General features: G+C 44.1%; 1 protein-coding gene across 2 annotated transcripts in view; it reads right to left on the minus strand.

Moving 5' to 3' along the window:
• Positions 1–6,695: 6,695 nt before the first annotated feature.
• Positions 6,696–18,876, minus strand: part of LOC115774919 (B-cell lymphoma/leukemia 11B-like) — a 36,573-nt gene continuing 24,392 nt past the window's right edge. For both annotated transcript variants that reach the window (XM_030722386.1, XM_030722385.1), the window contains exon 3: positions 6,696–11,990. In XM_030722386.1, coding sequence (XP_030578246.1) covers positions 9,928–11,990 — 2,063 coding nt within the window. In that variant the 3' untranslated portion in view covers positions 6,696–9,927. The remainder of the gene's footprint in view (positions 11,991–18,876) is intronic.

Consider the following 18,876-nt stretch of genomic DNA (forward strand, 5'->3'; position numbering starts at 1 on the left):
TAGAGGCAGCTGTTAATCACCTTTATGACTCCTCCGTGGCACCATAATAGTTTCTGCAGTGAAGTCACGGCAGTCTGTTCTAGCTAAAGAACGGCATCATTGGGGAGTGTTTACTGTGTTTATGTACAGCACAGCACATTGCTAATGGATCTGCTTGGAAGATTTTGACTATTTTATCATTGTGATTCTTCTTCATGAGAGAACGAGAGAGCTGCAGCTGAAACTCTGCCACTGTAACAATCTAAGAATCCTCTTTCTCTTGGGCACAGGGACAAGCAATGACCCACAGGAGAGAAATGGCAATTACCTCTAGTAAGATGTCCACTTCACATACCTGTCACAACACTGATGAACCCATCTTAAAAGACCGGCAGAGAGGGACAAAAACAAGGCGCTTTTTTTTCCCTCGGTGACCCTTCAGCTTTCATAGTCGCCTTTCTTTTTCATCTATTAAGACATGAAAAGGGTCAGACCGTAGACAGATCCATCCTTTGTCCCTCCCTCCCTCATCACTAACATAAACCCTGCCATATTCTCTGTAGTATCATTAGCCGCTGACCACTGATCTCATGAGTATAACTGTAGCTGATTGTTGGTGTAATGACTTTGTCAGCTGTCTTTGGGTTGTGATTTTTTTCTGAGTCGCAGTTTCATGATTTAAATCAGGGCCCAAATGTAGGGACCTGAACCAGTTTGTCAGCAGCTCCAAACCAGCCCAGCAGTTAGCTTTGCAGAGGGTAAAAATTACTTTTCACTGTATTTTACACCAAGAAATCTTGAAGAATGGATCACGGCACGAGTGTGGCTCTCAAAACCCATAATTTTTATTGGGGCCAGAGGGCTGAATAATTATCCATTTCACAGCTTTCATGTTGACAACTCATCTATGGTCTGCCATACTAGACCGATGTACAATGATTAAGCCAAGAAACCATGTTATTGGGACTCTTTGATTTATGAAAGTACCAAATCAGTGAAAAAAACTACACTTACTGTTGAAATAGTTATTTATTTTAAAGACAGCTGCCGTTTATCATGTGGTTTGCAAATGCATTGCCCATTAAATGTGAACATTTTACGAATCTACTGTTCTTCTTTAAGAGATAAGGAAGAATTTGAGGTGTTTTAGTCACTGGTTTTCATGCACAAATTACTGAGATCAAATTTGGCCACGTGTGAATTTTACACCGTGATTTAAATCATTAGTTGTAGGTCTTAAAGCAGGATCAATGATGGCACATTTGTGTCTGTTTGCTTAGGTATTTGGTTGCGCAAAGTGAAGGATTTGGGTTATGCAGTGTACTCAGACGTGCTTATGTGTACACCTCCAAGAAAACAACACGTAGCTTGACGGGATGGCACCGTGCTTGGTCAAATGCTGAGTGAATCTGAACTGTAACGGCGAGCAATACTTCTTGTATCAGAGGGTAAGCACTGTGTCAAAATATAGCCAAAGAAAATTCATACTTTGTAACCATATGCTGTGATTTGGCATCTGGCATCCTGCTGTGTGCATTGATGTGAAGGTGGAATCTGGTTTGACTTAACCATTTGGCAAATATGGGCCTTAACAGACGTGCATTTCAGATGTGTGACTGTAAAAAAACAGATAAAAAGCTAAAGCTCTATGAGGAAATAATTTGTCCATAAAATTCATAGATAATACACGTGTGTTATTTCTCGCATGTTTTATGGCTCCATCCTAAGATAATGTACAAGATAAAAGAGCGTTGATTTATTTGAAGATGTTTGCACGTCAGTGTGATTTCTTTTGATGAGATTTGGTCATTTATTGCTAAATTTACTTATCTGTCTGACTTCACACAGTCAATTTGAAGTGCACAAAGACCAGCAAAAAAAAAACCCTTTATTCTCACCAGAGAATTTGAATACCTTTGTGGGATGAAAACCATATCATTAAGTGCACCGCAGAAATAGAAAAGGAATCCTATTCCATTACCGTGTACATCTGCTTAACTCTTGACTTTTTTTTCCCAGAATACACAGGATGTGTACAGACCAGTGTTAAAATCTACCCTCAGCCACTGCAAGCGGCCAAATTGCCTTGTGATTAACGCACAATAAAAGAATGCGATGGCTTAAAGAAGCTGCAGGAAAAGCTGCCCAGTGAAAGATGGGTGTATGGCGCACTCTGTAATTAAGCCAGTCTGCACTTGATGAAAGTAGATCACACTGGCGGGCCATGGCTTCACAGCCAGTTTGTTTTTACGACATAATTACAGTCCAAATCAAATGAGAAGATTTAATATTGCACCACAACGAGCATGTGTCCAATGTCAACAATGACACTGACCCCCCTGAGGCAAGGTGTGCAAGTGTATGAGAGTGTGAGGATGTGTGTGTGTGTGTGTGTGTGGGGGGGGGGCAGGTCAGGCGTCAGGAAGCCGACAACACAGAAGCTTCCCCACCACAGTAGCTATCTACCTGTGTAGGTTCCTACCTGGGAGGTCTGACACCAGTGGAATTACACTGACAGTGGGACAGAAGGGAGAAGAGACGAGGAAGAGTTTGTCTGAGAAATAAAAGGACGAAGGAAGAGAGCAAGGGGACTCGACTTACGAGTGAAAGAATGGAGTTGAAGGACCGGAGGGAGAGGAAACAGAAAAACAAAGAACTGAGAATGAAAGAAGTGAGGTTATGAGCAAGTGACGAAGTGACTGAATGAAAAGAGAAAGAATCGGCAGACTTAAATATGCAGACAGCGAGGGTGTGGCTGGAGCGTAAAGATAAATAAACATTTTGCTTGACTGTGTCTCCATGGTGAGGTGTCGGCCAGTGGTTAGCAGGGCTTGTGCAGTCACGACTCACTAAGTTTGTATAGCGATAAAAACTGAATCACTTGAGGAAAAAAAAAAAATCACCGTTCAAGTGGAAAGACAGCTCACAAAAATAACGGAAACTCTAGTGACTAATTGTCAAACGATAGATTTTGGGCTTACTGTAGCTGAGGAATCCTCTGAATATAGGTTGGAGCAATTATAGCAACTCAAAGATGTCATTTCTGTTTTGAGATGGGCGCTGTTATGATGCTTGACGACATGGTTATGCTGTAAACGACCGAAACCTCCCACTGAGCGGCTTCAGAGTTTTCTTCCATCTGAAAAAAGTCTGCATTTCCTGTCCTCTAGTTAAACACTCAACACAACCACAGAGCCTTTGTTCCTCCGGGTCAGATTCTCCCAGAAGAGAGAATCATCCTAAGCCACAGCTGTTGAATGACCACGATCGACCACACTGCTTTCTGTCTTCTGACCACCCTTCTAAATTGCTCTTCCCTCTATCCATTTCTCCCTCCACCCTTCCCTGCCTCTTTCAAACTCTTTTCCCTCTTTTTCCCAAAAGCAGCCAGCTGGGCTGGATTTACTCTGGTCCCCATGTCGCAGGGCGAAGCCCAGTCTGCTCTTTGGGCGGGCAGCGTCATTTGACTGGGTACTGGTCAGGGCTGGCAGATTACTAACTGGATATCTACAGAGAGGCCAGTGGGGCCTGAGCCCTGTCATCCACTGGAAAGTAGGGTCTCTGCGGTGACCTCGTGGTTCTGTGCTGACCAAGACATGAACCACAATCCCTGCTGACACCCTGTTCCCCAAGGACGTGGTTTTACTCCAAATCGTGATTTCCCATCAACTGCTCCGCGACAGACTGTCTGTGACTGGAGGCCTCTGCCCAGTGCTTTCTAGTGAAGACGATACAACACCACCTCACTAGCAGTGCTTGTGGCCACATTTCCCGCACGAAGCTGGGCACACAGAAGGGGGCCGTCTTCTACACAAGCTTAAAAGAGAGCTTTTTCAACTCATGTGACATGTGCTATGAGCTGGTGTCAAAGAAGTGGCTGGAATGTCTCTGATTATATGGAGAGTAGCCCTATAAAGAAAGAGACAGTTCGGTATGGGCGCAAGGTTGCGCCAAAATAAGTTGTATAATAAGATGCTTAGGGCTGCAAGATGATTTACAGTTTTGCAAGCGGCGGTTCACAGCTTTGTATTCAAACTGGTTGATTCGAAAAGAAAATGTTTAGAAAAACCAAAGGAATTGCATCTGCCATATAGTTAGTGAGGTATAAACTAAGCGAATATGAACTTTGATCAATCTATTTGTATTTTATTTCAATCATTAAAAACATCTGCGGCCACAAACAATCCGCAGAGTCACGCTGTTCCAATTGTTATGTCAATAGTTATGCCATTGCTAGGATAAGAGCTGTGGGAATGTGACATCTTCTCAACATGCACATTTCTGCTGACCAGAATCATCAACATGGCACCCAGATGTCAGCCTTCAGGCACACATACACACACACACACGCACACACACACACACAGTCAGCAAAATCACAGTCAGATCGCTTCAAACGCCAAATCCATCATCTGTGTATTTGTAGCTTCTTATCTGTCAATTTAAAGAATACTTCACAGTAATAATCATATTTTTGCATTGAATCACTCGTAACTTGGGGGCATTTTGTTTTGGCCTTTGCGTGTGGCGAGAGTTGGCAGGCACTCAGAGTTCCTCCTGATTTGACTTTCTCACACAAACCCACCCTGCACAAACCTCTTTTCCTTACTTTACTCCTCTACCTCCACCCTATTGTTGTGTTTCTCCTCTCCCTTCTCGAACTTTCTCTTTGAGCCGATGCACACGCATCCTGCACGCACACCATTTCTGTTATGCTATCCAATGGCCTGGAGGCTCAAGTGAGGACAGACTTGACTGCTTTTGGCCTCATATCGAGAAATACCTGATGGGTCCCTGCACTCATGCCAAGACTCATTTATGAAGCGTGGGACTGTCAACAACTACCTTCAGAAATAAAAACCTATGAGTCACATTCATAGCATTACTCGCTATAAGAACAAAGGAGATGTACTTGCAGTTATTGCTGAAATTTAAGAAAGTGTTTTGTTTTGTTTTGGTTTGTTTATGTGCTGGTGTGGTAGCACAATCTGAAATATAATTTATCAGATTCTAATCAACATTCAGAGCTCACCATTCACCATTCTTACCCCAACGCTTGGCCAAATATCTGCAAGGCAGCAAGATTTCTCACTGACAGCATGATAGGTATTTCTTAAATTTCAACCATAAAGAAAACCATAGGAGAGATCAGGCAGAGACTGCAGACCTCTACAGTCAAAAGGGGATTGTCACTTCAGTGCAGTGATTTAAATCTGGTGGTATGGCTCTGTTCGTAGGACCTCCGTGTCCTTCTGGTCACAAAACAGAGCCGCCATCAATGACAACAGATGTGGCAGACACAGCAGAATAGGGGGACCCGGGGTGGAGGTGGGTTGCAAAGCGGCTTGCAGATGTGCAGCAACTGCAGGCAGAATAAAGCAGCTGTAATAGCACACTGTATGAGACCGGGTGCGTGTGAGGGTGTCAGCTCATGTAGGCTGGCACTGAGATCAGTTATCAGGCCTGCTTAAACTAACACTTTGGTTTCTCTATCCCATAAAAAAAAAGAAGCTTGTAGAAGCCTGTAGAAGTTTTTTTTTTATATTAGATGTGTTATAATCAGAGTACATTTGAGTGTTTTAGCATTTGAGCAGTATGGTTTTAAACATGACTAATTTGACTAATTTAGTGGGAGATTTTCCCTCCACCATGAGTACAGGAGATTGGCTTATAACTTAAAACTGGAACCAGAAAAAAGTTCAATTATGCCCTTACAGTATCGCTCAAATAATTTAACAAAAGCCAGCCATGCAGCAGTTTAACTTACCATGCCCAGTGTCATAACCCTTTTGAATACGCTTTTGTCTTCTGCTGTTGTGAGTCAGAATGCATTATCTGATCTGGCTTTCCTCTTTTTGTCTTCTATTCCAGCAATTTGACTTTTCTCCACTGCAGCGTACTTGAAAATGATCACAAGAGATGAGTCCTTGCTTTAACGTTTTACCACATCAGTAATACCCATAATCAATGACCAGATTTTTGACAAAATGCAATAAAAATATATAGGGATAAGCAAAACTTCAATGAGTCTGGGTAAAGGTCTGGGGCGTCCTGGATGGTGATCTATAAACAAATACACATAAAGACCTGAATGACTTTGACTTGAGACAAATTGTGGGTCAGAGCATCTCTAAAACAGCGAGAGCTTTTTTTCTGTTCCACAAAAAAAAACCAAAAAACAACAAGCATGTGGTGGCTGATCTTTGCAGGCAGCCTGTGAATGGCTCACAGCATATTAGGCAGGAGTGTCTCATCAATGTCGAGCCGTCTGAGCAGGGTCACGGGGGTGCTGTAGCCTAACCTAGCTGTACACCGTGCACAGGTCACAATCGCTGCCATCCAAACAGCAGCTTCAGAGACACCAATTAACCTAACATGGATGTTTTTGGACTGTGGAAAGCACAGGGAAAACCTATAAGTTCCACAGCATGAAAAAAATTTGCATTAAAGGTGACAGTAATTAGTTCCTTTTGGTTGGTGTGTGCTGTGTATAGTTTTTAAATTATATAGACATTAGTTTCAAATGTCTGTTGGAGCAATTACATTATTAAATGCTAACTCCTAACAGCAGAGATGTCTGCTGCTGCTTAGAAAACGCATGAATATTCAAATTTTAGATGAAGATTATAAGTCGCATACAGTAGTTGTTCTGCCGTGGTGCCCGAGTTAAAGGGAGAAGAAATGATTAGAGATATCAAAAGAAAATGCTTCAATCATAGAGCAATTGCAACATTTATTGAAGTGTTGGCTTTCTTGTATTGATTTTTCAACACATTACAAAAATACATATATGTTCAAAACAGCAGATGTGTACTGTTCTGAAATCACTTATTTTTTTCACAATGATGCACCCTCCTCCCCCCAAAAAGAACAAGGAAACTATTTTGTACAAAGAGTGTAAGTGAAAGTTGTGAAAAGTGAAATATGAAAATGTATTTAAAATTACATTTTAATGTGCTAGCACAAGACCTTCAACCAACCATGAGGATAAACACCAAAAAAGAAAAAGAAAAAAAAAAAAGAAAGAAAGGGAAAAAAGTCCATGAATGTCTGATAAAATGATCTGGTAAAAGTATTCCTGCACAAAACCACTGTATTCATTTTTTCTCATTTTTGAAATCATTTTATTTTACACCCGTGGAGCATAGCTTCACCAAAAAACAGTAAACTCAATCCAAACAAAAAAAAAAAAAGAAAAGAAAAAATTAGAAACAATGGGAACAAATAGAAAAAAAAATACTTGAAATACTTGAAAAAAAAATGATAACCTGGCATGATTCTGCAATATTACATTTAAAAAACTGTCCATAGAGTGAAGAAGCAATCATACAGAAACATATTCATGTAGATAAAATCCCTCCACCAGGATAATCATACAAAATCATTTGGAGAAAAAAAAACATTGGAGAAAACAATATTTTATTATCATCTTAAACACTTACACAGAGTATTTCATTAATGGCATACTTCAACACTGTAAACATATTGTAAGACTGAATGTCCATGTGTGTTTGGGTCACTGTGAGGGCTCCACTGCTTCAGTTCTACGACTCATTTTGGCTGAACTGGGCTTTCGGGGAGGGGGACGTATACACCGTGTGCGTTTACAACAGAACCTTGTTTTTTTTTTGCAGTCATGCATCAACATGTGTAGGCAAGCTGAAAGCAGCTCTTCAGGTGATCTCGCTTTTCATGTCAATTTTGCTAAAATATCTTGAACTCCCAGGTAACTGGATAGCTTATGAAGCGCTCGGCAGCCTTTTCCTTGTCGTAAAATCATAAAAAAAAAAACGAGAGGACTTTGAATTCAAGGTACAGCGTAGTTCTGTTTCTTTAAAAACAAAGTGGCACAGATAAAACCTGAAAGCAGGCCAAAAAATGGGAGGTCAGATCTTCAAGTGACAATGCTTTTGATGATTGAGATTTGCAGTAGTAAAATGAAAGACGTATTCTCAATCTCCTTTCATGTGGCTTTGCTGTCTCCCCTCCCTCTCACGCTCACTCTGTCTCACTCTGATGGTCTGTTATAAGATGTGGCGGGTAGAAGTGCATTTGGTTACAAAAAAAATACACTTTTCATATGCTCCCAATTTCATTTGAATGACTATTCTCCCTGGTCAAGGTCTTGCTCTCTCTCCCTCCATTTCTTTCTCTCACGTCTCCATTTCTCAGTTCCAATCTTTCATTTTATGCTCTGAGAATAGCCCCTACTCAAGGTCGGCCGGCCAGGCCTTAGCGCAGCTGTGCTCAAAATTATCATAACTCATTCAGCCTCTTGATACATATATATATATATATATATATATATGTATGTTTTTTTTACATTACAGATTCATTTCAGGATGAACGATGCAGAAAATAAAAAAACTGCAATCCCCAAAAGACACAAACTTGCACACTGTCTCAAAATCTGTTACCGAGAGTTAAACCCGTATCACTTTGCAAGGCAAATGAACAGGCTTCCCTTTAAAAGCAGCTCTAATACACGAATCTGAGCTAGTGAACTGTGAAAAGACGCCGTCACAGAGAGAGGCTTAGTGCGCGCCGCGCAGAGAAGAACACACGCTAACACGTACTGATACCAATTTCATCTGAAAACCATTTTGTGCACCGTGAGGGGAACACAGGAAGTCAACCTGGGTCAGAGAGAGTCGCCATGCCAGACATGAGAGGGCGATAGAGAATGATTTAGAGAGTGCTGAAGCACGTTTAGTTTAACAAATTACCTTTAAGTAAAGCACACATTAGAAGGGGTTGTGGGTACTCAGACAGTCTGATAAAGCAATAATGTATGGTAGTTACACTTAGCATATACTGTGGATGATGCAAGCAGCTGGTCTTCTGATTGTTTAGTCTTGGCCATATTTCATGGTCAGTCAGGGCTACTTTAACATATAAAAAAAAAGAATATATTTACAAACCATAAACAGGACTGTTCTCCTTCTCACATTAATCACAAGTAGTCTCAATTTATTCAACATATTAAATATGGTGGTTTTAACCTACACTGGGAATGTAATGAGCATCAGTTAAGGGTATCTCCATCAAGTGCAACCTTTATTTATGTCCTTAGTGAAGCAAGGACAGCAATACAGTAACTGCATTTTCAAATTATTCACATGCCAATGTTCAAAAGGACAAAAAACAATTCCCTGAATAAATTAATAGTAACTCACCAGATCTCTAAGGTTATGTTGGATTTTTAAAATCCAGCATATTGTTTTATTGTCAGGCTGACATTCAGTGCTTTGAGCCTGTACGAGGGAATGGATTGTAGTCCGCTGCTGCAGTTAATATAGAAAACAATTATTTTTACTTTTAAAAGCTATCTGCTTCACACAAATTTACTCTCACGTGATAATAAGCTTCCTTAAAGGAAAAAGAAAAACAGAAAATTTGTATTAAGGGTGACTTCTTTTATCACATTTTAGAAAAGAAAATTCTTTTTTTATTTTTTAGCACATTTCAAAACTAACTCCATATGAAATCCCACAAAGATGTACCTGCACATGCCAAATATCATTACAAAAATCCAATAAATACAGAAATTATTGCACAGTAGAAAGGCTCCATGGATTCCTAACTGATAAAATCCTCAGACGGTTTGCCAAGAAACACCTAGTTAGGCATTCTAGGCAAGTTCTCATTAAAGTTTCCCTTTGTTTATATTCTCAGGTGGCAGTTTCTGTGACAAGAAAAAAAGGATGAACATCAATCATTCTCAAAAAATTTTCTAGAGAGATTATCCAGCCAAGCCCCATTGCAGAAGAAAAAGTGGTTATAAGGATTGTGTGTGTGTGTGTGTGTGTGTGTGTGTGTGTGTGTGTGTGTGTGTGTGTGTGTGTGTGTGTGTGTGTGTGTGAGAGAGAGTGAGAGAGAGAGAGAGAGAGATAGAGAGAGAGAGAGTGTTTGCGTACACTGTATGCTGTATAACTAATGGTTGCTGGCTTAACTTCTGTCCGCTTGCTCCAGTTTGACCTCACTGGCCATCAAGTGTTCACCATGCCATTTCTTCATGTGTTTCTCCAGCGTGCTGTAGACACTGAAGGGCATGTGGCAGATGTCGCAACGGTATACCTCTTTTCCATATTGCCCGTGGGTCTTCATATGGCGGGTCAGCTTGGAGCTCTGGGCGCAGGCATAGCTGCACAGGTCACACTTGTAGGGCCGTTCCCCTGTGTGGCTGCGTCGGTGCACCGTGAGGTTGCTGCAGTTCTTGAACACCTTGCCGCAGAACTCACAGGTGTCATTCCTCCTCTCTTTGGAGCTTGGAGGCCTGCCAGGGCCAGGTCCCCTCAGGAGGTGTGGGGTGCTGCTGCCACTGCGCCCCGAGGCACTCCCGCCTTCCATTAGCTCCCCAGGTGGGGTGGAGAAGCGGAGGCTTCCTGTTTCTGAAGAGGAGTGCTCCGAGGAGGTGGCAAACGGCGACTGACGGGAATCAGTGAATCCCAAGAAAGGTTCTCTGATGAAGTGGCGTGAAGCAGCATAGCCAGCCAGAAGCTGAGAGTAGACATTTTCCGGGGAGATGAGAGGTATGGTCGGGGGAATCTCCAGCTGTTCTTTCTCTATCTTGATCCTCTTGTTGTTGGAGGGGCTCGGGCTAGTGATGGGGGTGGGCCGCCTCTGGAACAGCCCAGGAAAGGACTCTGCTTCAGATAGGCTGATTCTGCCATTCATCATAGGTCTCTGGTGTTCCTGCTCTACTCGCTCTCTGTCCGGTTCCCTCTCATTTTCTCTTTCTCTCTCTTCAGCCCCCTCTCCACCATCGCCATTAGGTTGTCTCTCCAAGCTCCTCTTGTTAGGGTTAAGTCTGAGGTGATTGTCCAGATGGTTGTACGGGTGCATGATGCCCACCCCGCCACTGTCATTTACTCTATCCCCGCTTGGGGGGTTCTCACTGGGAGACTGTCTCGGGCCATTTTCTCTGTTCTGTGTGAACTCCTGAGAGTCCTCGCTTAAGTTGGAATCCGGCCGACTGCCATTTCGCAGTTCTTCCTCCTCTTCCTCTTCCTCCTCTTCTTCTTCCTCCTCTTCATCCTCCTCCTCCTCATTGTCCATCCCCATTCCTCTTGCATCTCCCTCCCTGTTCTTCTCTTCACCCTCTCCCCCCTCTTCTCTATTTCCCCGTTCTGGTGAGCCAGTCATAGCCCCAGACTTGTTGTGCATATGTGTCTTCATGTGCCTTTTAAGCTTACTGGCCTGGGAGCAGGCATGATCACATAGATGACACTTGTACGGCCTCTCACCCGTGTGACTGCGTCTGTGGACGATCAGGTTGCTCTGGAACTTGAAAATCTTGCCACAGAATTCACAGGATTTGGATTTCCCCGGGGTCTGGTTCTGACCCTGTGCGTCTGGAGGGCTTGAAGAACCGTGTCCCCCCTGAGAGGTGGGTGGCTGCGGGGGATAGGTAAGAAATGCCGGGAGCTGGGATCCATGCTGGAAAAGCGTGGGACTCAGGAGGCGATGCATGGGTGGCACACGGTTGGGTGAAAGAGGAGGTGTGGGCCCACCATTGTTGGTTGTGTTGCCTGCCAGTTCCCTCAGCCGACGGGAGAAGTCCATGGAAGGGGGCTCCATGGGGGTCATCCGCATCACCCTTTCAAAGGCACTGGGGTGCTGTGACAGCAGCCCCATTTCCTCTGGGCCCAGCCGCTCACGAGGTGGTCTTGGGGGAGGCGGTGGGCTGACAAAGGGCGGTGTTGCAGGCAGCCGCGTCTCCATATAGCCCGGAGGAGGGGGGTGATCCCTGAGCTGGGGTGCAGCCATGCGGAGGAGGTGAAATGGGTTGTTGGCATCACCGAGGAAAGTGGGTAGAGGGGAGCGGGGCAAGGCGTCAGCTCCTGGGGGTGGAGGCAGAGCCATACGGGGAGTGAGGGAGCAGTTAGCTGGGTGGTTGTCCAGGTAGATGCGGATCCCATGAGTGTGTTGGGCATGCTGAAGCAGAAACCAGGCACTGGTGAAGGTCTGCTTGCAGGAAGTACAGATGTAGCTGGATGGTTCATCTTTTTCTGTGAGCAAAGAAGGGGGGAAAAAAAATCACAGTCAGTGATGAAAAAACAAATTCAAAAATCTTTTTCTTTTCCGTCAACAAATAAACAAAAGCATAATTTTTAATAAACACAAAGATATGTGGAGTTAAAGCAAATTAACTGTACATTCTGTTTGTGTCTACGTGTGAGTGTCTTCTGTGGGCTTTTGTGTGTCTCTGTGCGTATAGTGTATGAAATACATGTGCAGTCAGGGCGTGTGTCTACAGGCTAATGTAGGTGGCAGGTATTGCCCTTAGGCCATAGCATATTATGCTAATTCTAATGTCAGCTTGGCTTTAATATACAGATCCATCTCGTCTACTTTGTCATTTCCATATGAAAAAAGGGGAGGCAGCAGTGGAAAAAAAAATAGGGAGAAAAGGAAAAATGGGAGGTGGGGGCGGGAGCTGGGAAGGGGAGGTGAGATGTGAAACTAGAGAAAGAAAGCCACTCAAAAGGAAGGAAGGGAGAGACGATGTGTAAACAGTAAAGAACCAGCACTGTCTCCACATTAAATAAAGCCCGACGTCACTGATGTAATAACAACAGTAAAGTGATCTGTTGTGCATACACACGCACAGACCTATATGCCACACACTGACAAATTGGCCCTTTAAATGTTGGGACTTAATAATGCCAAATGAATCTATCAGTCACTGTGGCACGGCCCTGTCAGCCTGCTTGTGACTCATAAAAAGAGCCTTCGTAGAGATTCATCTAATTCAACACAGGCTTGCACTGGAGAGGCATTTCCACATTTCTTGTGTTTGCTCACAAACCATCTGCATCTACTTTATCATCAGTGGCTACCGCAAGTGGAGTCAAGTTGGTACGGTGGTCCCAAAGTTTGAAGCCCGGAGGGCCAAAACTAAGACAGGGGAAGTTAGTATTTCTCAAAGTTTTATGTGATCAAGAAAAGAGTCCTTAAGATGGCTGGCCACCCTTTATTATCGAATATAAAACCCACATGCAGACAGTGATACAAGCGCAGGAATATTTCCTTTTGCACTCTCCATCTCCCTTCACTCTACACCTCTGTGCGCTCGCACAAATTCACACATACACTTGTACTGTGGAGAACAGATGAGCGAAAGCTGATGTTGGATCAGTGTCTAGTACAGGAAGCTGATTTGGCGGTGTGATTGGTTTGGCTTTCCCCAGGGAAGAGAGGGTCAGAAAGAGTTAATGAGGGGCTCATTTACTGATTCTGTCTGTTTTTCTCTGCTATTAGTGGTGCTCTGGTGTAGCCATCACTCTCGCTATTTGTGTGGGGTGGGACATGACCTGACTCCTGCAACTGATGCGTATGTGTGCAAGCGTGTGCTTTTGAGCGTGTGTGTGTGTGTGTGTGTGTGCTGACATGTATGTGGATGTATTTTTGTGCTTGGATTTGTAAGTCTGTGTGTATGTGTGGGGCGAGTGGCGGGCTGCCTGCCCGTGTTTAGTTTGGCTAAGCTTCACACGGCCGCTTGGCAGCGGAGAGCTGGACAGCTTAACAGCTTGGACGGGGAGAAGAGAGCGAGAAAGGGAAGGGAAGAGGAGGAGGAGAGGGGGTAAGAAGAGAGGTGGAGGGACTTTAAGGGCCAGACGTGCTTGGCTACACACGCATGCGTGTACACACACACACACACACACACACACACACACAGACACATACACACACATACACACACAGAGGCTGTTTACATGTCCCCAGGGAACAAGTTCGGTCTATAGACTAAATAATCTCATCTACTCACAGGGATCGATATTAGATGAAAATGTGAGGTTAGGAGGAGGACTGGTGATGATTTTTCAGTGTGTTTTTTTCTTTTTTCCAGTTTTGTCTATATTGTTGTCAACACACATGGCCTCATCAGTACAACTTATCCAATCAAATAACACCAGTCCCACAACTTCCTCCCCCCAATCTCTACAACAACACATTTGCATCTTGTCATATCTTACACAGCCGTGCCATATGCTGTTAAAGGAAGCGTGGCAGCTAATAAAGTGGCAGCTGATGGCTGCTGCCTAATGACGGCCAAAGACAAATTTCATCAACTTCCCAAACAAGCAAGCTGGGGGGGTGGGAGGGGGGCACAGAGAGGGGGAAAGAATAGAAAGGAAGAAATCACCAAAGGTACACGTTTGTCTGACCGACAGTTGCCTAAATTTGAATTTTCTGCTCCTAACCAGCGGAAACATGAGCAGCAAACCAAAACCTGCAGCCTCCCTTATATGTAACATCACAGGGCACCACCTTCATGTTGCTCACTGACTACAAGGCATGCACACGCAGCTGCACAAATGAGTTATGTTGCAGACATCCTCTCACCGTTCTTTCCTCTTATATAAAGACTACCACACACGCTGAGAAGAGTGTCGCTCCTCGGTGCTCCGGCCAATAAAAGCCTTCATTAAAGAATCACGGTGGGCCGTGTCATGCTTCAGTTTGTGGTAATTACAGTCGTCTGCCTGACACACAGGCAGGGACCCGTCCACTGCTGACCGCCAAGGTCAACTACCAGTTAGAATAGTTACATTCTCCTCTCTGCGCGATCGCTGATGCTGGACCTAATCGCCCAATTTACTCCGCCACACTGTATGCACACAGACACACACGGTCTTTACACACACACGTACTATGTGTGTGTGTGTGTGTGTGCGTGTGTGTGTGTGTGTGTGTGTGTGTGTGTGTGTGTGTGTGTGTGTGTGTGTGTGTGTGTGTGTGTGAATAAGACTGAGAAGAGAGGTTAAATGAAATGGAGTCACAGCAGGATTCGGTAATGTGGTACACTGCATTTTGCTGGGTTTTTTTGTAGGTTTTTTTTTTTTGTTGTCATTTTGCTAGCAATAGCACGGTTTGTAAATGTCCTAGTGGAATGGGATTCACCTCAAAAAGCCCAGGTGTTCACTCCAGCAGACTTTCCCATGAAAGAAAGGAACACAATCCAGAACTGAGACCAGCTTAGGAGGGCAACTCTTTGTCCTGTGCAACAAAACAAGGGCTAAGGGCCAGGAGGCCTGGAGGAAGTTATTAAAACATTGGCACATGCGTGGAGCTGAGGTGGGCCAGTAATAATGCTCTCCTTCTCTCCTGGGTTGTTTTTTTTTTTTTTTACTAAACCACCAGGCCAATTAACCCAGACTTCAGGGACTAAGATCTGAGCTTTACATCAGATTTTATTCTTTCCAGATTGCCTTTTATAGCCATTATTTTGCCTTAAAAAGTACAAACAAAATGCCAGTGAAGGAAGGGGAGCCATGACATTGACTGTTTGCATATGGCTAGTGTAGAAAAGTTGGTGTGAGGCTGGTTGGGTTGACGTAGACACCAGGTGTATGGTGGAGGCATATGGAGTTGTGTTTAACTTAAGAATTCACATATTCCACCGCTCCAGCTAGTCTGATTTATATTTCAAAGCATGGGCTTCCTCCATTTACATTACACTTACATTATGAGGCCTTTATCAGGTGTGCTAATCCAGACGGACTTATAATAAGACCACAGAAGGATAACAAAATTCCACAGGCTCAGCCTTCAATAAGAGGGGCAAACAGGAGCCTCTCAGCTCCCGGAGAACAGCGAGAGGATGATAATGAATCCTCACTGATGCCAAATTAACTCTCACAAAGCTCAGGGAAGTATAATCATAACTGAAACTAAGTAGCAATGAATGCTAGTCCACCAACTTCTGGACAGCACAGAACAAAACAGCATGAATGGAGAGTGGAGAACAATGTCACTTTAATGTAGAAAAAGGATAAGCCAGTGCAGGTTTTGGTTGTTAACAAGGAAACAACTGGGGTAGAGAGGCTGTGCTATACTCGGTGTGTGTGTGTGTGTGTGTGTGTGTGTGTGTGTGTGTGTGTGTGTGTGTGTGTGTGTGTGTGTGTGTGTGTGTGTGTGTGTGTGTGTGTGTGTGTGTGTGCGTGCACTGCAGCATTCCTGGGGTTCACGTTCGCCGTACTGCTCCAACATTCCATCAAGGGCGACAGAACGCCACAGCGACAGATTTGCATACAGAACAAAGCCGCCCGCCGGCTAGGCCACTGGGACACAAACCTGCGCCCCTGCAGCCCCTCCTCTCCTCTCCCCTCCGTGCACACACTCACACTGTCTGATGCACATGCACACGCCTGCACAAGCCCTGGGAGTACGCATGTGTGCACCTGTCAGGGGTTAGCTGACACCTCTGCTGCTGGCAAAGCAGCTTCTCATTAGCATGGCTGTGATCTAGGGGTCCCCAGGGGTCCCAGCCTCCTCACCTCACCCCTTGCCCCCCCACAAACACCTCTGCTCCTCTCCTCCTCCTCCGCCTCCTCCTCACCTCTCCCATCTATCCCTCTTACTCGTCCTACTCCTCCTCCTTCTTCTTCTTCTGTGCTCCACTCCCTTTCTGCTCTTGATGGCTTGTTTGTCATGAAGTGGGTTAATCAGGAGACACAGGGCCACGCAGATCAACTGTGTGTGTGTGTGTGTGTGTGTGTCTGTGTGTCTGTGTGTGTGTGTGTGTGTGTGTGAGCGCGCATGTCTGCTTCACAGGGGATAAGGAGTTGGGACAGTAAAGTACAGTACAGCCCCTGCTGACAGTCACACATAGGTAGGTAAAGAAAGGAGCGATGGAAAGAAAGAAATAACTGGAGAGACTGCGGAGGGTGGCAGTAGCAGGCAGGGGGTAAGGCTCTCACACAGTGTGGCTGGCTCCATGCTAACTCAAACCAGCTTTAGCCTGCTAACCATATACATCTGTGTGTGTATGTGTCTGCAGCCAATATGACCAGCTGAAATGCCTGACAGCCTCAGATGGGATTTAAAGAAACAGCACTCTTTTAAAGTGTGGGGGATTGAGAGCCATGCACAAAATATTTATTATTTATTTATTATCATCTCCTTTCTTTATTTATCTCTCCATTAATCTGCATGTTTTCTCTCTTTTCCCCGTCTTTCTTTCCTGTCACGCACACACTAAGCACCTGTACAAGGTATCTGAGTACTCCACCCTGACCCTCATGCCTTTTGCTATGTGGGTCAAATGAACAATATAAGGGATCAGGTATCTCTAACAACTTTATCACACACACACACACACACACACACACACACACACACACACACACACACACACACACACACGAACACACAGACACACACGCACACACTCAGACTGACACACACACATAGACTGACTAAGTCCAGCTGTACAGCAGTGCATGAGTGGAGGAGGCTCTCATGTAGCAAAACTGAGGGAGCATGTTACTGCCATGAGGCAAGCTATCCCAGCCAGGGCACGGAGGACACGCTGTGAAAAATAACTGGCAAGACCTCTCCATCAGTAAAGAGCTATGACTTTGGCTCAGGTTCTAGGACAAAGAGGGAGAAAGAGGGAGCGATATAAAGAAAAGAGAGAATAAAAAGAAAAAGGGAGCTCCATAAAGTGCATTAGCTAAGCCCTCTGTGCCATTTCTCTAAGCCTGACTCATCGCTATCAGCTCCTAACTGGTCCCAGCGCCTGTGTGCATGTGTGTGCGTGTGTGTGCGTGCGTGCGTGTGTGTGTGTGTTTTGGGGGTCTTTGAACACACTTGTGGGGTCTGCTGTCTATCATGTGACGATGACAAATGGATGACACTCAATCGTGCTTGCGGTTGAAAGAAGATGCAAGAAAGAGGGAGCAAGATGGAGGAGAGGATTAAAGAAGAAGAAGGGAGGGAACGGAGAGAGAAAAAAAAGTGGAAAAAATAGAATTGCGCGCAGCGTGGAGAGAAAGGAAGAATTGCGCTTTGTTTTTTCTTTATCACACGCATTTCAATTTTCAGCAAAAATTACATCCACTTTAATCTCTCGTTCCATCTCCTACCCATTTTACCATGACACAGAAGCAAGGAAAACAGACAAAACATCAACTCCAAAAAAAAAAAAAAAAAAAAAAGGAACCAGCAGTGGCGTCATCACTGGGTTGAGCTGTGGGAGTGATGAGAGGGAAAATTCCGACAGAAATAATACAAAAACTCAAACCGCTTTGACAAACAGATTGAGACTGAGTTAGTGGGTTTGCACAAGGTTTGTTGAGAATGTTCTACCCTGTAAAAAAGAGCAAATAGGTCATTCATGAAAGCTGTTTTTACAACCTAAAGTTCTGCTTCCAAAGTTTAGCCACCTGTAGCATCCGTGTGAATGAATGTGTGTGTCGGTGTCTGAAGCTTTTAGGCGGCGCAGGCTTCTAAACTCCGTTAACCTAGAAAATTGAGCTTTCTAACAAACCCAAACAATATCTTTTCCTAAACCTACCAAAACAGCTTTGCCGCAATCTAATGAAACAGCAAGCGAAACTAAAAATGTGCTTCCAGACGAGACTTGAACTACATTGCACAGTCACAAGTCAGGTGTGTTGGTGCCAAATACTTTTTTACTCGTACTTTTTAAGTTTCTTAAAATGGAAAAAACTCCTGAATATTTTCATGCATTGTCTCAGACATTAGGAACAAACAGCAAACCTCACCAGTTAGTTGGAGGACTTGTTGTGTTTGCTTAAGGTTTTACATCCAAATGAGTTTCACTTATACCCACAGGGATTCTCACGCTGTCCAGAAAGTCAATTTCCTATTCAGCAGCACTAAATAACAAACTGACTTGTGGCATGTGAGCGAAATGTACATAATTAAATCAATGTACGTCTTTTCAAACAAGCGGCGTGTACTGTAAAGTGATGTGAAAATGTGTGTGTACGTTTCTCAGCTTTGATATACTGAACACATTGAAATGCAAGAGCGCATCCTTTTCCAAATGTCTCCCAAGGATGAGCCCTCTCCATAGATATGTTGCACACTTTGACTTTTACACTAGTGCTTTTGCGCCTCTCTTTGTGATGGATATGTATCTGG

Source organism: Archocentrus centrarchus, chromosome 24, assembly GCF_007364275.1.
Source record: "Archocentrus centrarchus isolate MPI-CPG fArcCen1 chromosome 24, fArcCen1, whole genome shotgun sequence".
Taxonomy (NCBI): domain Eukaryota; kingdom Metazoa; phylum Chordata; class Actinopteri; order Cichliformes; family Cichlidae; genus Archocentrus; species Archocentrus centrarchus.